The sequence below is a fragment of the Eublepharis macularius genome, chromosome 2 (assembly GCF_028583425.1).
Source record: "Eublepharis macularius isolate TG4126 chromosome 2, MPM_Emac_v1.0, whole genome shotgun sequence".
In the NCBI taxonomy this organism is placed as follows: Eukaryota; Metazoa; Chordata; class Lepidosauria; order Squamata; family Eublepharidae; genus Eublepharis; species Eublepharis macularius.
The window spans coordinates 50,420,162-50,440,897 of NC_072791.1; the positions used below are offsets into that span (position 1 = coordinate 50,420,162).

General features: G+C 44.1%; 1 protein-coding gene across 1 annotated transcript; it reads left to right on the forward strand.

The window, feature by feature from the left end:
- The first annotated feature begins 5,921 nt into the window (after positions 1-5,921).
- Positions 5,922-12,902, forward strand: SPTSSA (serine palmitoyltransferase small subunit A). The gene is made up of 2 exons (XM_054971610.1): positions 5,922-6,083; positions 11,660-12,902. The coding sequence occupies exons 1-2, from the start codon at positions 5,981-5,983 to the stop codon at positions 11,761-11,763; spliced, it is 207 nt and encodes a 68-aa protein (XP_054827585.1). The 5' UTR covers positions 5,922-5,980; the 3' UTR covers positions 11,764-12,902.
- The last annotated feature ends 7,834 nt before the right edge of the window (positions 12,903-20,736 follow it).

Below are 20,736 nucleotides of genomic sequence, written 5' to 3' on the forward strand. Positions count from 1 at the left end.
TGAACTCTACCTCAAGCGTTTGGTGGAGTAGCAGGCCATCCTCATTGTGTGGTTCTTGGAGAGCAACACTGGGATGGGGAAGACCCAGTTCAGCCAAGAGGACTGGCTGACCATCTCCCAGATGGTAGAGGTCCTTAGGTCCTCTAAGGACTTCACTGTCCCTGTCTCGTCTGACATGGCAATTAGAGGTGTGTGATTCAGTATTTGTGATAGGGCTAAATAGTCAGATGTACACTGATCCAGCATAATCTGGCCATGATGGATCAAACTGGAGAATCCCAGACTGGATCTAGGGGCTGAATTGTGTGGGGCTGGATTTATTTGGCCACAGACAGCTGCAATAGCAGGCAGCCACAGCAGAAGCAGAGCAGCAGAAAGTGTGAGGACAGCGTGCAAAGTAGAGGCAAGGTCCACACTGTGGTAGGAGAGTGGTATAAGGCTGGCGGGGTGGGGAGGAGGCATCAGGCAGAGTGGATTCCCATCCCATTCTACTCTCCCTCATCTGAGCTCCAAAAGAGCCTTTTAAGCTGCTGCAAGCTGCCTTTTAAACTCTGTGGCTCTGGCAAGCCTCCTTCCCCTTGCTTCAGTAACAAGGGATTCTCCATTGTGATTCCTTAGTTTGACATTGGGATTCTCTGGGCTGACATTAGATGCCTTTGGTTCTGTTCAGCTTTGTTGGTTCAGTTTGCACTGAGAGTAGGACTAGCATTTGGGACTAGTTTTTGGCCAAGGGGCTGCCTTTGCTAAAGGCTTCCCATTGCCTGTAAAGCATTGGAAATGTTTTTCCCATAGAAAACAATGGAAATTGACTGGGGGCACCTTGTTCAGGGTCCCATAGAATTGGCCTCTGGTATCCAGTCTTCCTGAAACCTGGGGAATCTTTAATGGCCAGGAATGTATGTAGTTCTTACATCAAAGAAATCTCATTTCTTTTCTAAAGCTTAACCGAGACTCTGAGTGTAAGTTTCTCTCTCTCTCTCCCTCACACATGCTGAACGCAAGCCCCTACACCCCACATTTCTGTGCATACCATGCTACTTTGTTGACAGTCTGGCCAGACATTTCTTTCACAGCTCAAAGGCTCCTTTCCTGCCCTTACCTGCTCCCTTGGAGAGTTGAGCCGTTGGTCTTGTTGAAGATGAACTTGCCACTCTTCAGTTTCCTGCCTCTGAACTTTCAGAGTGCGTGAAGGGAGCACACACCTTGTGCTTGCACCCTCTGTCATTCTGTGGTGGGGAAAAGTGCTCTTCCCAAAGTTAAACTTAGGTAGAAAACCAGCAGGAGGGACACTTTTTCCATTTGGCACACTATAAAATGCACACTCCAACTTGGAATCTTCTGCTCGCCAAAACAACTACTAGCCCAGTGAACAAACTTCTTGGACCTTGGCACAATTCTGTACAGAAAATTAAGAAAAGCAGCAACTGCCCAACCTGAGACTTTATCATGATGCAATCTGCCTAGTTTGGCTAAAAGAGTGGATGACATTAAAGAATAAGAAACTATTAGCCCTAGAGGGATATAAAAATTTTTTTGGATGGCACGCATACCTATGGCATGACAAAGTGAAGGTCAACTCGATGTTCCTGCATCATTTTGTAAGGAGAAGTTTATATACAATCTGGAAGAAGTATAGAATTTACCTACAAGAAGGAACCCCCTTGTGGGTGGTTCCATATGAGGTGATAGACCCGAGAGCTGTTGATAATGAACAACAATGTTTAACGTACAAAGAAATAACTAAAATTGAAGTATCTAAACTTAGAATAAAGACGCAAGAGGAACTATCACCTAATTATGATTGGTTCCAGTATAGACAGATTAGAGACTTATACAATTCGGACTCTGCGAAAGGGGGCATACGAACAGAGAACTCGGAACTAGAGCAGACCCTTCTTAAAGAAGACAAGAAAAGAATATCTAAGGTATATCAAGTACTGTTGAAATGGTATACTGAGGATGAGATAGTTAAAACACAGATGGTGAAATGGGCTATAAATTTCAATAAAGAAATAACAATGGAGGCATGGGAATACTTGTGGAAAACTACAATGAAGATAACGACATGTACTAATATTAAAGAGAACATTTACAAAATGATTTATCGTTGGTACATGACACCAAAGAAGATTGCGCTAGGGAACTCGAATACTTCTAATAAATGCTGGAAATGTAAGAAACATGAGGGCTCCCTCTACCACATGTGGTGGTCGTGTGAGGTAGCTAGGCAGTACTGGGGGGAAATAATAAGAGAAATGAGTGAAATTTTACAGTTTCAAATAAATAAGAACCCAGAACTCCTGCTACTAAACTTGGGAATGGAGGGAATTCCAGCCCATCACAGGACGTTGATATTTTATATGACAGCAGCAGCTAGACTTTTGTATGCGCAAAAATGGAAAGTACAAGAAGTGCCAACTATTGAAGATTGGATCTACAAATTGCTGTATATGGCTGAAATGGATAAGATGACAAGAAAACTGAGAGATCTGGACTCAGGGCAGTTTAACACGGACTGGGAGAAGCTGAAACAATATCTGGAGAAGAAATGGGAGGTGGGAGGAAAACTGTGGCAGTTTGAGAACTACTGAAGTATAATAAAAGTATAAAAGAGAGGGGCGACTTTACCGGGGGAAGAAGAGAAATGTGAATTTATAAGCAGTTAGATTAATAGATTGATATATATATAGATATGTATAGGTTAACTGATAGAACACTGATAGAGAATAATTAATGATAAGATTTAAACATGAGGATTGAGTAACTAACAATATTTTCTTTCTTTGATAAGATTTATATGCACCAAACTGAATGTACAGAAGAGTTAAATTGATTGACCATGTGATGAGCTATATAGAATTACCATAAAAAGATGAAATGAGTAATATATAGAGAACAAATCAAATTGTTTGATTTGTTTGATTTAAATGTGGGAAATTTTTATGGTTTATGATATATAGGTTTATGATATATAGAAATATTCAAAACTGGAAAATGGGATAAATTGTTTATTCAAAGACGTACAGTTTGGGTGTATAATAAGTAAAGGAGTTAAAGATGTACTGCTTAATATAATGGAGAATGTATATCTGTTTTAGACAGAGGAATTTAATAGAAGTAAGGGAAAAGGGACAGAGGGGGGGAAAGCTGTTGGAAGTCAACAAAAGGGGGGGAAAGGGAGGGGGTTAGAAATGAAAAATTTGGGGAAAATTGAATGTAATGTAAAAATAATAATATTCTAACCCAATAAAAAACTTTTCTAAAAAAAAAAAGAAAGAAAAGCAGCACCCAGCATGTTGTCTTCTTACCACTGGAACAGGAAGATTCAGAGATGGGATGGGGTTTAATTTAATTCTGTTAAATTAAACAGAAGCAAACCCATAGAAACATCTAAGAAGCAGCTAGTGAATGTTGTTGTGTTGTTCTTTTGTACTGTTAATTTTCTTCTTTCCAGGAATTGGAGGGAACAGGAAGGTGGTTATGGGCAGCTTCTGCAGCTCTGTCTCAAGGCTCCTCTGAGCCAATGATTGACAGTGTATGCTGTGTAGACTGCAGAGAATAAAGAACTTGGTTTACCCAAAATTATCCCTCTCCCTCTCAGTTTCTGAGGCCTTCCCTGTGAGAGGGATCTTATACTACTTTGTGTGTTTGTTTGCCTTTGCCAGTGTTTTTGCCACATTGGTAGTTCTGTTGGACAGTTGATGTTGGTATTTGATTCTGTTCTTTGGTGTTCCTGCATTGGCCCTGAGTTCTTCCTGGTTCTATTGGGCTTGCAAAAGTGTACCTTGCTTCAGTTTGATTCTGGCAAGAATCTCTGGTTTGACGTTGGTTCTGTTGGGTTTTTCTGGTTTAGCTTGCATTGTGACTGGATTTTGGCCAGGGGTTGCCCCAGTGTGTTTGGTTATGGTATCTTAGCCATGAAAAGCCTTGGAATACCCTCCCCCCGCCCCTACAGGAGACAACAGAGAGTGGCTGGGGGCAGCTTGTCGGGGTCCATAGAATTGGATCCCTGGGTCCAAACTTCTTGGAACTTGAGGACTCTTTAATGGACAATAAGGATTAGGATCTCTACTCTTATAGTGGGGCTCACTTAAAAATGGCCTCCTTCAACCTCTCAAATAGTTTGCCTCATAGGGAATAACAGCCAATTATATTTGGGATTCCCAGAAAAAACTGGATCTGAATAGTGACTAAGATATGAATATCAAGAATATTGAATATTTATGGAATTCTATATAATTGGATCCAAATACTACATTTTTTTGCTGCACATTCTTAATCCTGAGGATCCTTGAGGACCCATGCTTTGGATCCATCTATTTGTTCTGTGGGGACACCCCGACATGCACCATTCCTGATATCTGTGGTTCAATCTGTGACTATGGGTGTGATACATGATTGTATAATGAGTTTTGGGTAGATGCATATGACATTCCTGAGTATCCATGAGGATTCATGCATTGGATCAATGTTTTTCTTCTGTGGCAGCAGCATAAAGAAGAGGATGTCTGATATTTGTGGTTTAATCTGTGGCTATGGACACAATCTGTAATTGAATTGTGCATTTTGAGAGATCTCATGTGAAAATTCCTAGGTATCATTAGGATCTGTGCTTTGGAACCACATTTTTGTGCCATGGCATCCCTACAAAGGAGTGGAGGAGTGATTTTTGTGGAGCAGTCTCTGACTGTGGACATATGGGATTGTACGGTGAGTTTTGGGTAACACCCTGTAAAAATCTATGAGGATCTGTGCCCTAGAATCAGGTTTTTGTGTCATGGCGTTACTACAAAGTGGCAGGTGTATGGTTTTTGTGGTTCTGTCTGTGGCTATGGACATGATGTGGAATTGTATGATGAATTTTGGGTGACTCCATATAAAAATCCAAAGGATCCGAGGATCTGTGTTTTTGAACTACGTTTTTGCACTGTGGCAGCACCATGAGTCAGTGAGTCTGTGATTTTTGTGGTTCACTCTGTGGCTATGGTCATGATACATGATTGCATGGAGACCTTTGGGTGATCCCATGTAAAAATCCAGAGTATCTGTGAGGATCCGTGTTTTCATATGATGTTTTTGCATCACGGTGGCACTATGAAGTAGATGTGTGATTGTTTTGGTGCTGTCTGTAAACTAGAACGTAACCTATAATATGTCAGTCTTTTTGTTTTGTTTCAATATAAAAATCATATGAATTCATGAGGATCCGTTTAAAATCATCTAGATTTGACTTTGCTCAGGGTCTGAGATGGAGGTCTTTCCCATCATGTACTACTTTTAACTGTAGAAAAGAGCAAGAGACCAGTAGCACTTGTAAGATTAATGAAATTTGCGAGAGGTATGAGCTTTCGTGAGCCACAGTTCACGAAGAAGCTAGATGTAGCTCACGAAAACTCATACCCTACCACAAATTTTGTTAGTCTTTTAGGTGCTACTGGATTCTTGCTCTTTTCTACTGCTACAGACAGACTAACACTGCTACCCATCTTGATTTACTTTTAACTGGAGAGGCTAAGGATGATTGAGCCTGGGACCTTCTGCGCACAAAGCAGGGCGGCCATGGCCCCTTTCAGCTGGAATAAAATGGCTTCGAAGGTGCCTTTTTATTTTTACAACAGAGCAAGGCTGAACTTGAATCTTCTTTCCGCAGACTCAACATTCTGGGTTCTTCCTGCATGTCCCAAAAGAAACCACCATAAGAGCTGGAAGAGCCCAGGGTATCTTCAGCGTCTCCACCCCTGGGGTGCGGCCGCAGAAACCACCTCAGCACCGAAAGGAAAAGACTTCGCGGCGGCTGCCGGAGGTGAAAGCCCCACTCTGGCAAGGGGGCGGGCCAGGAAACAGCCCAGCCAATCGGCGAGGAAACTGAGTGGCGGCGCTCCCTCCCGCCTCCTCCCCATCCCTTTTCTGCCGGGGCTTGGCTGCGTGAACTGCCTGTCGGGCTGGTGCGCTGTGACGCACGGGATCGCGTTGGGGAGTAATGGCGTTGAACTCGGCCTGGAAGCGAATGTCGTGGTTTTACTACCAGTATCTGCTGGTGACCGCGCTCTACATGTTGGAGCCGTGGGAGAGGACAGTCTTCAGTATCCTTTCGCTTCACTGAGGGGTCGGAAGGGGAGGAGGTTGCCCGCGAAAAAGCTCTGGTGAAACAGGGCGCGGCAGGGTAGCGCAGGGCGCAGCTGGCGAGGAATAGCGGTGCTTCTGGGCAAAGGACGGGAGGAAAGAGCGGGGGGACGCCGAAGAAGGCGACCGCCGGGCTCCTCGAGAAGTGCGCAGTTTGCGTTGGAGGATGAGTCAGGGCGGTCGGCGGCTGTAGGTACAGAATGGAGGCTTGGGAGGGAAAATTGGGGTTGGCGGCCGGTGTGGAGCAGGCCTGGCTGCCTGCCTTGGGAGCGGGAAGGTCATAGTGAAGCTTAAATAAATCTTATTTAGCTATTCATTACAATTTTCTCCCGCTCGTTCTGAGAAAGCTCTTACTAGCTTTTACGGTGCCCGTATCCAGAGAGTCTCTGGGTGCTGCCAGGCCTGTCGCAGTGATTCTCCGTTAGAGGACAGTCGTCCCTCCGTGTCTCCCCCCCCCCCGCGTTTTGCTTTACAGAAACCAAGGCTTGGAAGGCTCAGCAATGTTGTGGTCATTCTTCTCTTGAAGCTATAGGCGTTGTTTCTATTTAAATTTTAATCCCCTCCCTTTTTTTTAGACTACAGATTTTTCCGCAAATGTAGGGCTTCCTCCAGGTTGTAGAGAAATCCTTCCCCATCTGTCTGTAGCGACTGGATATGTTGATCATATATTCTGTGGGCATTGTTGGCATTGGATATATGATATATTTCTGTAGTTCTTTAGATAAGGTCAGTTTTGGAGATAGTCTGAGTCAGAAAGATGGAAAGGTTAAGCAGTTGTTTAGGGTATTGCTGCTACTATGCAACAATTAGAATGAATCTTTGAGGTTGTGGTGAGTCAGTTCGATATAGTGGCTGCTATGCTTTCTTGTGGAGGCTTCCTTTCAAAACAAATCTGAGAAATGTTACCGCAAATAATTAACAGATGTCTAGTGGCACCTTAAGCATGAACAAAATTTATTGCAGCATAAGCTTTTGTTGAAGCTCATTTCATCAAATACATGCTCATCTTAGCAGCTATTTTTATATTTAACTACAAGCAACAGAAGAGGAGGAGGGAGGGGAGATGTTGCAAGGAGAAGCCACTATAAAAAGAGAACCAGTGGGTGACAAGTATTCCTAATGGTTGATAGCTGGCAGAGAATAAGATTTACATACAATTTAATTATGGGAAGCACAGTCTGAGCCGTAATAAGCAGATTCAGGACAGTAGAAGGACAATATAAAGGTACAGCTGAACTAATTAACATATGAGTCATGCTGAGATACTAGTATCTGTAGTGAGTGAAACCAAAGTTCATATTCAAACCTGGTGGGGGAATAGTGAGAAACTAGCTGATGAATTCTAATTTAGCACTTTCTCACTTGATTCTCACTTTGAAATCTATTTTTCCATATCAGCTTTTCGTTACAGAATAGTCATTGTCTCTTGCCTTCAGGAACTTGCTGTCAGAATTGAGAATTCCCTTTGTGCTTACTTAGCTGATACTTATGCGAAAACACTTTCTGGGTTAGTCTAGAAGTCTGTATATGAAGGCCAATTGCAGCAGCATAAGTAGTTGACCGTGATGCACTCTCCAGAGTTAACATCTGAAGCAAATGTAGCTGTGCAGTCTGATAGATGGGAACTCTATGAAGCAAAAAGAGTATTATGTTGCTGTGTTACAGTAATCCCATGTGTTTTATCAGACCTGCCAAGAGCACATGTTTCCTTAGATGATTAAACTTGGATTATTTTGGAGCCTGTGCTTAATATCTAGGATGTCTTTTCAGTTAGTCCTTTCATGTGTAACTCCTTGCATGTTGCCAGTTCCCTACTGTTATGTTCACCACCTACCAGAAGACAAATCAAAATATTACAGATAAACTGAAAGCAACCACATATTGGAATTGAGCAATGGTCTTTGTTTCAACTACATTACTTTTCTGATTCTGGTATCATTACTGAACTTAGCAGAAGAGTTTGTTGTTCTTATTGACAATTCTTCAAATGATCCCTAAGTGATCATAGCCTGTAGCTGTTTTGTAGTAAAATGATTTCATAATTTAATTCTTGGTTTATGGTAACTTATTTCCCATCACAGCAGGAATATGAAAATTCATTCTCTGTTAGCGTAAAACAGCTTGGGCCGATTTATCCCATTCATCTGTCAGGTGGTGGATTGCACATGCAGTGATGGTGGAGAAGAAAGAATCCTTTGCTGTTGCTATTACTGAGGCATAATCTAGAAATTCTGCCTGCAATCATCAGTTGACTTTGGTGTGAGTGAAATATCATGTCCTCTAGCTGTTTGCCGGTCAATTAATCCCTCTCAAATTGTAGTTACTTGTAGAGACAAGTAATCAAAGGGACAAATTATCAAAGACCTGAGCAGTCAACTGAGCCCTTGCAGATATGTTTATACTAGAATAGTACAAGTGAGGACCTGCAAGGGCTTCTCATTTCCCCTTTTCCCACATATCCTCCCCTTCCCTGCCCCCCACAACCTCTCTTTTCCGGCTTCCTTCTCTCCTGCCCACTCACCTTTGTCTGCCCCCCCCAGTCTTTACTTCCCCTTTGTAGCAGCCTGTGATGTTGACTGAGCTGCGCTCAGTTGTATGATGGGAAACCTGCAAGGACTTGCTGGGGGTACTTCGCTTCCCCTGTAATGCATTCCCTACATTATTTCCTATTTCCCTCCAGGCAGGCTTCATATGCTCTCCGTTCACTCTATCCTTCTCTTCTTCAAACCCACGAAACAACTTACCATTTGTCTGCTCTACCTATATTTCTTAATCTACTTGATTTATATACTGCCTTTCTCCACAGTGGGGACCCAAAGCAGCTTATATCATTTTCCTTGCCTTTATCTTATTCTCACAATAACCCTGAGAAGTAGTTTAGGCTGAAAGTGTATGATTGAATCAAAGTCACCCAGTGAGCTTCCACTGCAGAGTGGCAATTTGAACCTCAGTCTCCTAGGTCATACTCTGAAACTCTAACCACTACACTGCACTACACTGTTTTTTGCGAAGTGGGGCTGCTGTTGAACAGCAGCAAGAGCCAGGCTTGGGTGAGTCATGCAAGTCATGTGGTGTCAAGTTGTCCAGTGGTTGCTTCTGGGGCTGGCCTCAATGAGTCCTCCCTCAAAGGCCAAAACGGCAATGGAAAGGGTCCTCCCCTGTCTTTTACTGACAGAAATCAAGCCTGGAATATCGCCTGTACTGTTAGGTTGCCTACCAACGGTCGCTAAGGGCATTTGGTTAAAGCTACAGACACTTTTTATCGTCTTGGGTTTTTAAAAATCTCCCAATGTATTTTTTTTTTTTTTAGATTTCATATTTTTCTGCGAACCTGTGGCACTTTTCAGGTGTGTAGGAAGATCTGTTCTATCTGTTCATAGCTCCAGTCTCCAGATTTATGTATCCTCAGATCAGGGCCACTTGGCTTTTAGTATATAAGGTTTGTAGCATGTAAAACCATTACGCATAGGGCAAGGTTGCCTGCTAAACATGATATGGATTCCATTTTGCAGAACAGTTCTTAGGAGTAAAAATTTTAGTTTCCTTTTGCCCTGATGAGTGAGACCAAGAAACTGGGGCAGCCTGTTCCACATTATGGTGTGTCAGTAGTGAATTATCATATTGCAGTTTATCAGGTTCTTGCCTCCTGTCTGTGTCTTTCATTTCTTTGTTGTTCAGCAGCATTTCATACTTGTGCATGTCATAACCTACTAGAGGTGATGAATCTGGTATAATTACTAACGATACCAACTCACCATGCTATACTGCCTTAATACTAACTTGCAAAAATAAATATAATGTAACATAATTTTTGGTTACTCCATGTGGTTATGAGAAAGGGTGATTGTCCCAGATACCACTCACATGGCTATGTGGTGTATTTGTGGAAGTCAAGAGGGAGCATTTTTGATGATAACTAGATAACAGGCAAATAATGAGGTTAGTTAAAATAATATTTTCAAGCCTTCACTCTTTGGCATTAGTGATCAGCAGCTGGCGGGCTTTTCCAGCCAAATTTGGCTTCCAGAGGCCCTTGTTTTTTCAAGAATCAAACCCCAAACTTCCCACCTCTGATCCTCCCAGATTATTCAAAAGAGCAGGAGGAGTCGGAAGATATGGCTTATTTTCCCCCCTTCTGAAATAACTATGTTGGAAGAGAAAGTAGAGAGTCTTCTTTCCACTCAAGTGTATTTGCCATTTTCTCAGTCATACATAATTCTGAACCAGGTTGTAGTGTGTGGATTAATAGAACTACACAATGGACTAGGGAAAGATAGGAGAGATTTCTCTACAGATACGAGATCCAAAGTTTGCAAATCTAACCCCCGCACACACAAGGTATTGAAATTTGCCAAAATAATAGGAACAATGTCTTTAGTTTTAAGAAAAGAATGGCCACTGAGAGGGCATTTTGGAAGTTGCTACTCTCTCATGCCCTTGATGGAAGAGGACTCACTGGGGACAGGCCTGGTGGCTGCTGTGTTACGCAGCAAGACTTTTCCAGGGGAGAGGCTGGCGGGGGCGGGGGGGGGGGTGAGGAGAGGGAAAGCTGAAGACAGAACAGATAAAGGTAAGTTGGTTGTTGGGTGGGAAGAAGAGAGAAACAGGAAAAGGGGCAATTAGGGAAGGGAAAGAGGAAATAGTGGGGGAGGGGATACTGGGTAAAGTAAGATATCCCCTTCAAGCCCTTGTGGGTCCCCCAATTATTAGAATCTAAACAAGCACAGCCTGGTTTAGGCGGCTATTGCGTCTACATTAGGTCTGATTCTCTAGCTGTAACTTGTTACTAGCTCAAATTCAGGTCAAGAATTAGTCCATGTTGCTGTGTTCAAGCCTTGTGTGTAAAGAATATTAAAAAGAGTGTTTCTTCCCATAACTGTTCTATCTATTGATAGTGGAAAGCAAGCTTAAGATCTGTTGTTTTTTTGGTAGAGAAAAACATTAATGGGTTTGAATGTAAATCCAGCTATTTCCCCATAATATTTCTATTCTGTCTACTAACTGGGAAACAAATGACTATATTAAAAACACAGTATAAAATATAATGAATAACAAAACAATATCCAATATCCAGCAAAAATGCAATATAAAAGTAGTTTGCGTGCAAGTGAAGACCTGAACAAATAAAAACATTTCATTTGGTGCTCCCAAGTAGGTACCAGCTAAAAGGAGATAGGAAGAGAGTTCCATAAATGAGGTGTGTCAGTAAACAACATTCTATTTCTGGTAGCACCCTACCTTGCTTTTAAAGATGAGTGAACATAGTAGAGCCTCTGAAGAAGATAATTGCTGCCAATTATATTATCTATATGTACACTAATTTTAATTTTTCTAAAGAACCCCCCCCTCCCAAATGCAAGTGAATGGAGGCAGGCCAAGGAAAGGCAGTAGTAATCATCCTCCTGCACACACCGGTTGATTAGGTTGGCTAAATAGAAGTGTTTTTATCATTCTGTTCAGAAGTGACATTAGAACCTTCTTGCATGATGAATTTTAGTGTAGTAGTGTTATATAGTTTTCCTTTACTCTCATTCAGATTCCATGTTAGTGTCTATTCTTGGAATGGCACTTTACACTGGCTATGTGTTCATGCCTCAGCATATTATGGCAATATTGCACTATTTTGAAGTTGTGCAGTGATAAAGAATCTCCCAAGCAGGGATCATGTGGAAGCTGAAGACCAGATACCGAAGAAGAACTACCTGCTATTAAGGATTTCTACAGACAACACAACAAAGAAGACATGATAGTGGCAACTTTGAAGTTGAGGCAACCAGCTGAACACACACACACACACACACACTGGGGATGTAATATATCCTGAGTGTTAGTGGCATTTTCTTTTGGTTTTACAAAATTCTCTTGTATAGTAATTTTTGTCTAAGAACATCGTGATTGTTTGTACCTTTGATATCAGTATTTTCTTAACTTTGTGACAGTCTCAGTATTATACTGTGAAAGCTTTTCTTATTGTAACTGAGTACATCTTAATTGCCTTCTATTTTTAATCAAAAATATTAATGGGGCTTAAGGCTTTTGCTATTGTATGGTTATATGTCCATCTGGGTATATTTCTAATAACACAGTTTGTAAGAAAGTGTTTAGATTCATACAAAGTTGTGGATATATTCATTGAATCTTTCTTACAAAAACATGTTTGTAAGACCTAACTCAGGTGCTTCAGTTGCTATTGGGACTCTCCAAAAGGATGTTTGTGTGTATCACTCTTAATTTGCTTTAACAATAAAGAGAAAGCCTTTTGTGTTCCGTTTGGCAAAAGCATGCAGCCACTTAGTACTGTATGTATGGAACAATGCTGTAAAGGAATATACTGGGCTGGACCCTTCTGTGCGCATACATAATTAGTTTGTTTTACGTATGCCATCTAACTTTTTGTGGAGTTTTGTGATAGCACTTTAATGCTGCTGTTATAGTTTCCAACTGAACTGTACTTGTAAATGTTTATTTCTCAAGGAGTATAAATTAATATAGACTGAGTGAAAAGATCACGGCTGTTGCTGTTGTATAATCATGCCTGTGTTATGAACCATTTATTAGTGTAAATAGCATTCAAGCCATTTTGAATACTTAAAACCAAATGACCAAAATACAGAATTTGAAGTGGACTTGAGTTAAAACTACAGCAATAAGGGGCTGTCTACTAGGCTGAAGACTTAAGTTTTTATAGCTTTTTCAGATTTGTATTCTGAAATGTAAGATGGCAGTTTTTAAGGTGGGGGTATTTTTTTTTCAAATAAAAGCTGAAAGAGTTGATTGTACACATGGGTGTCCCTTTAATTGTAGCTAGTACCTCTTTTGATGAAGAAATGTGCCACATGCTCAATAATAAGTTAGTGGGCTGGATAATGTGTCTCATATATCACTTCAGTTCTGACTTAGGACCAAGCTAGATGTGACATCTTGTTACAAGAACTGGCAGATGGGGCAAATAATGCTGTATGATATTTTGGGACAGGAACATGGATCTGGAAAGATGGGAGCCCCTCCTCCCCCTGCGCTGCAGTCTGAACCAGAATTGAGGCCCTGCAGCACTCTTAAAGGAAGTTCTCCACAAGGACTGGCAGCTTGCATATGGCTACTAGTCATTGAGCCAAAACACACGTTAAGAAATGCCTAGGTTCAGCACGTGTTCTCTTATCTCAAGGTTTGTCGGGATCTGTAGGCGTCCTGGAAGCTTAAAGTTTAGCATTTACAGAGCGCCTGTATTTTAAGCTTTAAGCTTCCAGGACGCCTTTAAGCTTCCAGGACGCCTACAGATCCTTTAAGCTTCCAGGACTTTAAGCTTCCAGGACGCCTACAGATCTTTAAGCTTCCAGGACGCCTACAGATCCCGGCAAACCTTGAGGTAAGAGAACACGTGCTGAACCTAGGTATTTCTTAACGTGTGTTTTGGCTCATTGTGGAGAACACATGACAAACATTGTGTCTAGTTTGGCCCTTAATAATCTAGTTTGGCCTTAAACCATTCTTTAAGCCTTTGTATGCCTTCAGCCATAATTTACAACAGTATGGTAATACCAACCTCTCTTGCATCATCATTGGAAGGATTGTTTCACCCAGTGAGGCATTTTGAACACAAAAGATAAATGGTTTCTAAATACTTTGGCCACAATCCAGCTACCTTATAATGAGTGAGTGCCTATTAAAAGCAGCATAAATGTGCAAGAAGGGTATGTGCTGAACCTTCTCCTCACCTGCCCTTTGTTTTAAGGTCACATTGCTGCTTTGAGGCATGTGACTAGAAGTTATTCTTGGTGGGAGATGACTTTAAAATTGAAGGAAGGAAACCATAGGTAAGGGATAGTTTCTCTCTCTCTCTCCTGTCCCTGCCATGCACACTTTCAATCTGGTTCACCTTATGGGTTGTATTGCTGTTTACATCTTGTGCCATATTTGAGGGTTGTGTGGTTTTTGTTTTCTTTTTGTGTATGTACATAGAAACCTGCCCTGACTTGGATAGCTGCGGTGAGCCTGATCTCATTAGATCTCAGAAGCTAAGCAGGGTCAGCCCTGGTTAGTAATTGGATGGGAGACCTCCAACGAAGACCAGGGTTGCAGAGGCAGGCAATGGTAAACCACCTCTCTTAGTCTCTTGCCATGAAAACCCCACCAGGGGTCGCCATAAGTCAACTCTGACTTGAGGGCATTCTCTACCACCACCACCACACACAAACCAGATTCTAGAGAATATGAGAAGCAGTGTAATGCAGTGATTCTCCATTATGGTGCCTGTGGGCACCATGGAGCCAACTGATACATTTATTGGTACCTGCTTAATTTGAGTTGGAAATGCTTCAAAAGGCCCCATTAGGCATCTTATTTGTGTCTGCATGAACATCTATTTGGAAACAGTTGCCTCCTTCATAGGAGTGTGCTTGGTTTGGAACCTCTCTGTTTTGTGATCGGACTCAGCCCTCCTGGAAGCCATTTTATGATTGGTTCTGGCCCCTATAGCAGACATTTGGTTGTGGCACCTACTACCTGTTCTCAGAATTCTGAAGTGTCCAACAGGCTAACACAGCTGGGGACTATTGATACAGTAGTAGCTAGGGTGTTAAAAAAATCCTACATTGAAAAGTTAGTACAATATGGAAAGCAGAGTCACTGGGTTTCTCATTCAGTTTTTAATTGTGAGAAGTACAAACACTGGTTAAGCATCACCTTCTTGTACCATATTTGCTTGGTTAAATCTTAGCAGTACATCCTTTGTATCAAGGGTATGTTTGGTTCATATACTCATGCAGAGTTGCTGATGGGTGCTTCACTTTCAAACCTCATGGAGCATGTTTTTCCTGTGCAACTATTCTAACACTGGCCTAAAGAATTAATAAAGATGTAGAAATGCTTCCTAGTTGCCAGCTCTGCATGTGCAGAAATTTGTATGGGCTCTAGCATTTATTTCTTTTTTGAGTCTTCTGGCAGTGTCTGAATTGGTGGCCGTTTTTGTTCATGAAAGGGGTGTGGGTGTGTGGCTGCTTCTGACAACAGAAAATAGAAACTTCACTCATACCTCAAGAAGCTGAAAGCCTGGAGGTGAATGATCTGTTGAGGTACTCTCTTCCTTGTTGCATCCTGTAATTTTATCCCAGCTTGTACAAAATATAATCCTTTAAAAATTATAGTTGACATCAGACTTTAATTCAAAAGTATTCTAGGGAAAAAAATAGAACTGGATTACTTGCAAAGTTCAGCGCTTCTGCAAATGGAATCATTCAATTTGTTTCATGATTTATGGACCTCGTTAGTAGGATTTTGGAAAAAAGTTGGCAGTGTTATCTGGAAGTAGAACTGAGCTAATAAGTATTTCTTGCTGTTACTAGCTGGCTTGCTGGCTCCAATGCCACACCCTTTACCAGGCTATCAGCCATGTAATTGGACTGCTTGGGGGAGGGGGGGAGGAAAGGAGTTAATGCATTTACATGTTAATTAAATCTGCAAATCAAACATTACAACGAGGGTAGTTCCCTTGAATGAATGGCACAGTAAATGGAGCTTGAGACAGATGTATAGGATTCAAATCAATCTTGGCCGTGAGGTTAAATTTTCACTGAATGGTGTTACTGCCTTAGAAGGAAAAGGGCCATAGCAAGAATGTCCTTTTTCTTTAGTAATGTTATGTTGTTCATAATTATAGTAGCAATGAAGTTATGGGTGTAATGACACTGATTTTATATATATTCTCTTTTATTCTACTCTTCAACTAACATTTCTTAACTTTCTCAGGATAAGCATGGACACAAATGGCAATACGAATGAATTTTCATGACAAATCGGGCCTGCGGTTTTCACAGAATTCATGACTTTTTGGCCCAATTCGTTCAATTTGTGATGCCAGACAGGCAGGCACTGATCCATTGATTCCCTAGGAAACGTAGGCCCAGAAAGTCTGCAGACCTTTTGTTGCCATTGGAAACACCAATCTGAGCCCGCTTAACATAGATAGGCATCTCCTCTTGCGAACTGGAGAGCTTCCTTTGTGCCCTGTACAGTGAGGAGCAGGGGGGTTAATCCCCTAGGCAACTGAGGAGGTGGGCCTTCTGTAGGCATGGGCACACCAATCTCACCCCTTCAAAACCTGTTAGGCAGGTCTGTATGCCAACCACAGACATGTTTTCCTCTATGTGAGCATTTGTTATATAAGGCAGAGCTTGTGCTTTTCAGTCCCAGTAGACAGAGGGGCTGTTGTCACACGACCATAAATTTTGCACCAAACTAGCAACATCTCCCGCCAAATGCCCACCTTATTCCATTCCAGTTGCGCGATCGTCATTCTCCTTCCCAAACGGGTCACTATTCATTTTCTAGATCTCATCCGCTTCCATGTGAATGCCCAGGATCGTCTCTGAACGCTTCGCAATGCCAAAGCACTCACTTCCCCACTCATCCTTCCTATGTTTTCAATTGATTTTCCCGTCCCTCACTCCCAGAAGCCCTTTCGTGATTGGCAATTGTGCACCTAATTAATTTTTTTTAAAAAAAAGCCTTACTGCACTATTGTGATCTTCTGTAATGCTAGAATAAATGCCCGAAGGCACTTTTCCCATCCTAATTCAAGTAAATGTATATTCTCTTATTGTATGACCTGCATTGCCCCCTCTTGTTTCTTGGTTGTTCTAATTTGGGGGGAGAAATTGGCTTGACCAATGTTTTCGCCAGTTGATGGGAGGGAAAACTCGGCTGCCTATCACACTCAAGTTTGGGGTTGGACTAGCACAATGTTGATATTGCGAAATTGCGATATAGCGAAAATATATGGATTTTTTTTTTAAAAAGGGGGGTGGACTTAATTTTTTCCCCATGTCCGGAGACACTTTGATTTGATGTCAGAGAGCACTTATGCCTGAACAACTGGAAGCGCAAGCGTACGTGATGTGACGGGTGAATCCATTCTGATGCCGATAGCAACGAAGACGCTATTTGGTGCAAAACTGACGGAATAAATGGCCAGGGAGAGGGAGGACCTGTTGCTGGAATTGGAGTGAGAGAGAGTGGAATTGAGCTTTTGGCTGCTGCTGCTTTAAAAGAGATAGAAAAGCCTCATTTCCAGCTCTTGGCCTAGCTGGCAAGGTCTTTGGGTGAGGGTGCCTTTTTTCCTCTGCCCTACTCCACCCTAGTCTCAGGCCTTTGCCTGGCTCTGGGGCCTAGCTTGACTGAGGCATCTCTTTTTTATTTGCTTGTCTTTGTTTCTTCTTAATTCTTACTCTGCTTTGAGGGCTCACACTCTTGTTGTTTCTTTTGGTTTTGGGGCTCTCCCCACAAGCCCAGTCTCAGGGCCACTGCCTGGCTCTGGGGCGCAGCTTTGTGTGAGTTCCTTGCCTGAGGGCTTCACTCTTTTGTTTGCTCTCTCTCTCTTGTTGTGCACTTGTTTGGTGCATCTCACTTTTGTTCACCTATTTTATGCATTTTGCTTTTATTTAGAGCACCTCTTCCACCTGGACAGGTGTCTCTGTGGTGTTTAGGGGCTCGACCCCCAAGCCAAGTCTCAGGGCCCCTGCCTGGCTCCAGGGCCCGGCTTTGTGTGGGTTCCTCACCTGAGGGCCTCACTTTTCTGCTTGCGCTCTCTTGTGCACTTGTTTGGTGTATCTCACTCTGGTTTTGTGCCCCTATTTTGTGCATTTTTTATTTAGAACACCTCTCCCACCTGGGCAGGTGTCTGTGGTGTTTACGGGCTCTGCAAGTCTCAGGGCCACTGCCTGACTCTTTGGCCCAGCTCTGTGTGGGTTCCTTGCCTGAGGGTCTCTTTTGTTTTATTTCCTTTAATTTTAATTTGAGCACCTGTTCTGCCTGGCCAGGTATCTGTGTGGTGGTTTAGGGCTCTCCCCCCACACCAGTCTCAGGGCCACTGCCTGGCTCGGGGGCCAAGCTTTTTGGGTCCCTCTGCTGAGGGCTGAAACTCCTCAAAGTTTTCTTGTTTCTTTAGTTTCCAAATTATTTTTGTGTGCAGCACTATGAGGCATAGAATGGAGGGCAAGGGTGGTCATGGGGGGAAGAAATGTAAAACTTGTCCAGGTTGCCCATCGGTGCCCAGCAATACTGGGGGGGGGGAGGTTTTGGAGGCTGCTCCAGAGGCAGGAGGAGAGGGGCGATCCCGAGCACCACCTCTACCAGGACATGCCCATCTACTGGAATGCCACCTACAACATGGACATAATGTCGTCTGTGGCCATTATGCGGGAGGGAGAGGAGGTCAGCATCAATGCTACAGACTCGTTAGCCATCTCCCAAATGGTCCGTGTTCTGAAGCCATTTAAGGACACCTCCAAGCTCCTCTGCTCCTACCAGTCCAGGCTGGGACGGGTCATCCCCTTGATCCACGGGCTAGACTGGGTGCTGGCACAAGAGCTAGAGCATGAGGATGCTCTTCTCCCCAGGGTCAGAGACTTGGTCAGGAGGTTGCAGGTGGACTTGGCTGCCTGCTTGCATTCTCTCTGCCAGGAGCTGCCGTACAGACTGGCGTGCATGTGACCCCTGTATAAAGGGCAGCATCGCCCTGCGGAATGGCCAGCTACAGGAATGGAAGAAGGATCTGCGTAGAGCGGTGTGCAAGTTCCCGGAGCAAAAAGTGGGATGGAGTGTTGAGGGTGTGGAGGGGGGAATGGAGGAGGAGGAGGGGAGGCGGTAAATCAGTCAGGCGTCCCCAGTCATGAGAGCCCTCCCAAGAGGGACCGACCACAATTCTGGTCCTCGGTGGTTGGCAGCAGCAGGGCCAGCGCCTCTGTTAGGGCAGAGGACTCGGTGGGGGCAAAGGTGCGAGAGTACCTTGCCGAGCCTACTGAGCTCCCCAACACCAACCCCCTGGAGTATTGGGCACAAAAATCTGCCATTTGGCCAGACCTCTCAGTTGTGGCCACTAATATCCTCTCCTGCCCTCCCATCAGTGTCCAGAGCGAGTGGGTATTCTCCCACCTGGGAGACCTCTTTCATCCCCGCCGCACATGTCTGCACCCGGACCTGGTGGATATGTTGTCTTTTATTAAGGTCAACCTCCACCTGCTTGGCTACCCCTCCCCGGACCTGGACTTATCTGGGCTCTGAGCCACCCCAGTCTCTCTGTGGCCACCCGCCTACCACCAGGTTCTGGGGCAAAGCTTACTGGACACCTGTATGGAGGGCTAAGTCACTCACTCTTCTTTTTGTTTTCTTTAATGCTTAACTCTGGTTTGGTCTGCCTTTCCCGCCTGGGAAGGTGTCTGTGTATTGTTTGGGGGCTCTCCCTTCCCCATCTTGGGGTCACTGCCTGGCTCTGGGGCAAAGCTGAGTGGGCACCTCTGCTGGGGGCTCACAGGACTGTTATTCTTTCTTGGAGTACCTGTCCTGAATTGGAAGGGGTCTGTGGGTTATGTGCCTGCTGTGCCAAAAGTAAAGTCATATACCGTCAGACTCTGGGCCACCCACACATCCTCAAGAAGAAAGGCCTTGTCATTCTGTCTGTAGCAGTGGCAAATATCTTTTCATGGGGGGGCAGGTCTCAATTGTGTGCTGCGGAAGGTACTGCAGTGCACTGCTCAGTGACAATGACAATGTCCTCTCGGTTGGAGGGGCATTACAGTATTTCAGTTGTGGGCTGCAGAAGGTACTGCGTCAATGTCGCCATGTCCGGCAGATGGGTTCTGTCGGTGGCTGAAACTCCTCAGCATGAGGGATGGGCATCACTTCCTCCCCTCATTGCTTCCCCACAGGGTGGAGGCCCCCCTAAGAGTGGGACTTAGAATAACCTCCGCCTAGAGAGGGGAAGGCATCAGTTTGTTCACGTTCAGTCCTGGCCCAAGGATTGGGGAGATGGCCCCCAGGGAGTGGGACTTAGAATAACCCCCCCCCAACCTCTGTCCGTTCAGTGCTGCCCTGTCCAATAGGTTGGTTCTGTTGGTGGCCGTCTCCAAGAGTGAGAGTACCCTCCCCCCTAAATAGAAAAGAGCCCACTAGTACCTTGAGCTTTTGAGAATCACAGTTCTCTTCATCAGATGGTTAGTCTTAAAGGTGCTACTGGACTTCTATTTGGCAACTAACACAGCTAACTCCTCTGGATCTCCTTCCAAAGAGGGGGAGGCATCTGTCCCTGCCACCACGTCAGGGAGGTGGATTTTACAGATGGGAGGCAGGCAAGGGTCTTATTTAGTGTATCCTGTTCTGCCTGGGTGGGTGTGGAGGGCATCTGCCGACGCTGCCATGTCCATGGATGGTTTTGTTGTCCACCGCTCCTCAGCACGAGGGGCAAGCACCTATCTACTGCGTTGCTCTGGTGTCCTCATCCTGAGGACATAGTCTCTCCCTTCCCGAACTGGGGGAGGGCATCTGCCGGCACTACCATGTCCATGGGTGGTTTTGTTGGCCACCAATGCTCCTCAGCATGAGGGGCGAGCACCTATCCACTGTGTTGCTCTGCTGTCCCCAGTGGGGGGACATAGTCTCTCCCTCTCCGATCAAGGGGTGTGCATCTTCTGGCGCCACCAGGTCTGGCTGGTGGGTTTTGTTGGCAGCCTCCACTCCTGAGCATGAGGGGTGGGCATCAGTTCAGCCCTGCTGCCCTGCTGTCTCCATCCAGGGGATGTAGTCTCTCCCTCCCCAACCCTGGGAGAGGGCATCTGCCGGCGC

Bases quoted from the DNA above. Each gene is read 5' to 3' on its own strand.
- SPTSSA (XM_054971610.1), top strand. From the start codon at position 5,981: ATGGCGTTGAACTCGGCCTGGAAGCGAATGTCGTGGTTTTACTACCAG. The intron at 6,084-11,659 runs GTATCCTTTCGC...ACTCTCATTCAG, and splicing joins GTGGGAGAGGACAGTCTTCA to ATTCCATGTTAGTGTCTATT.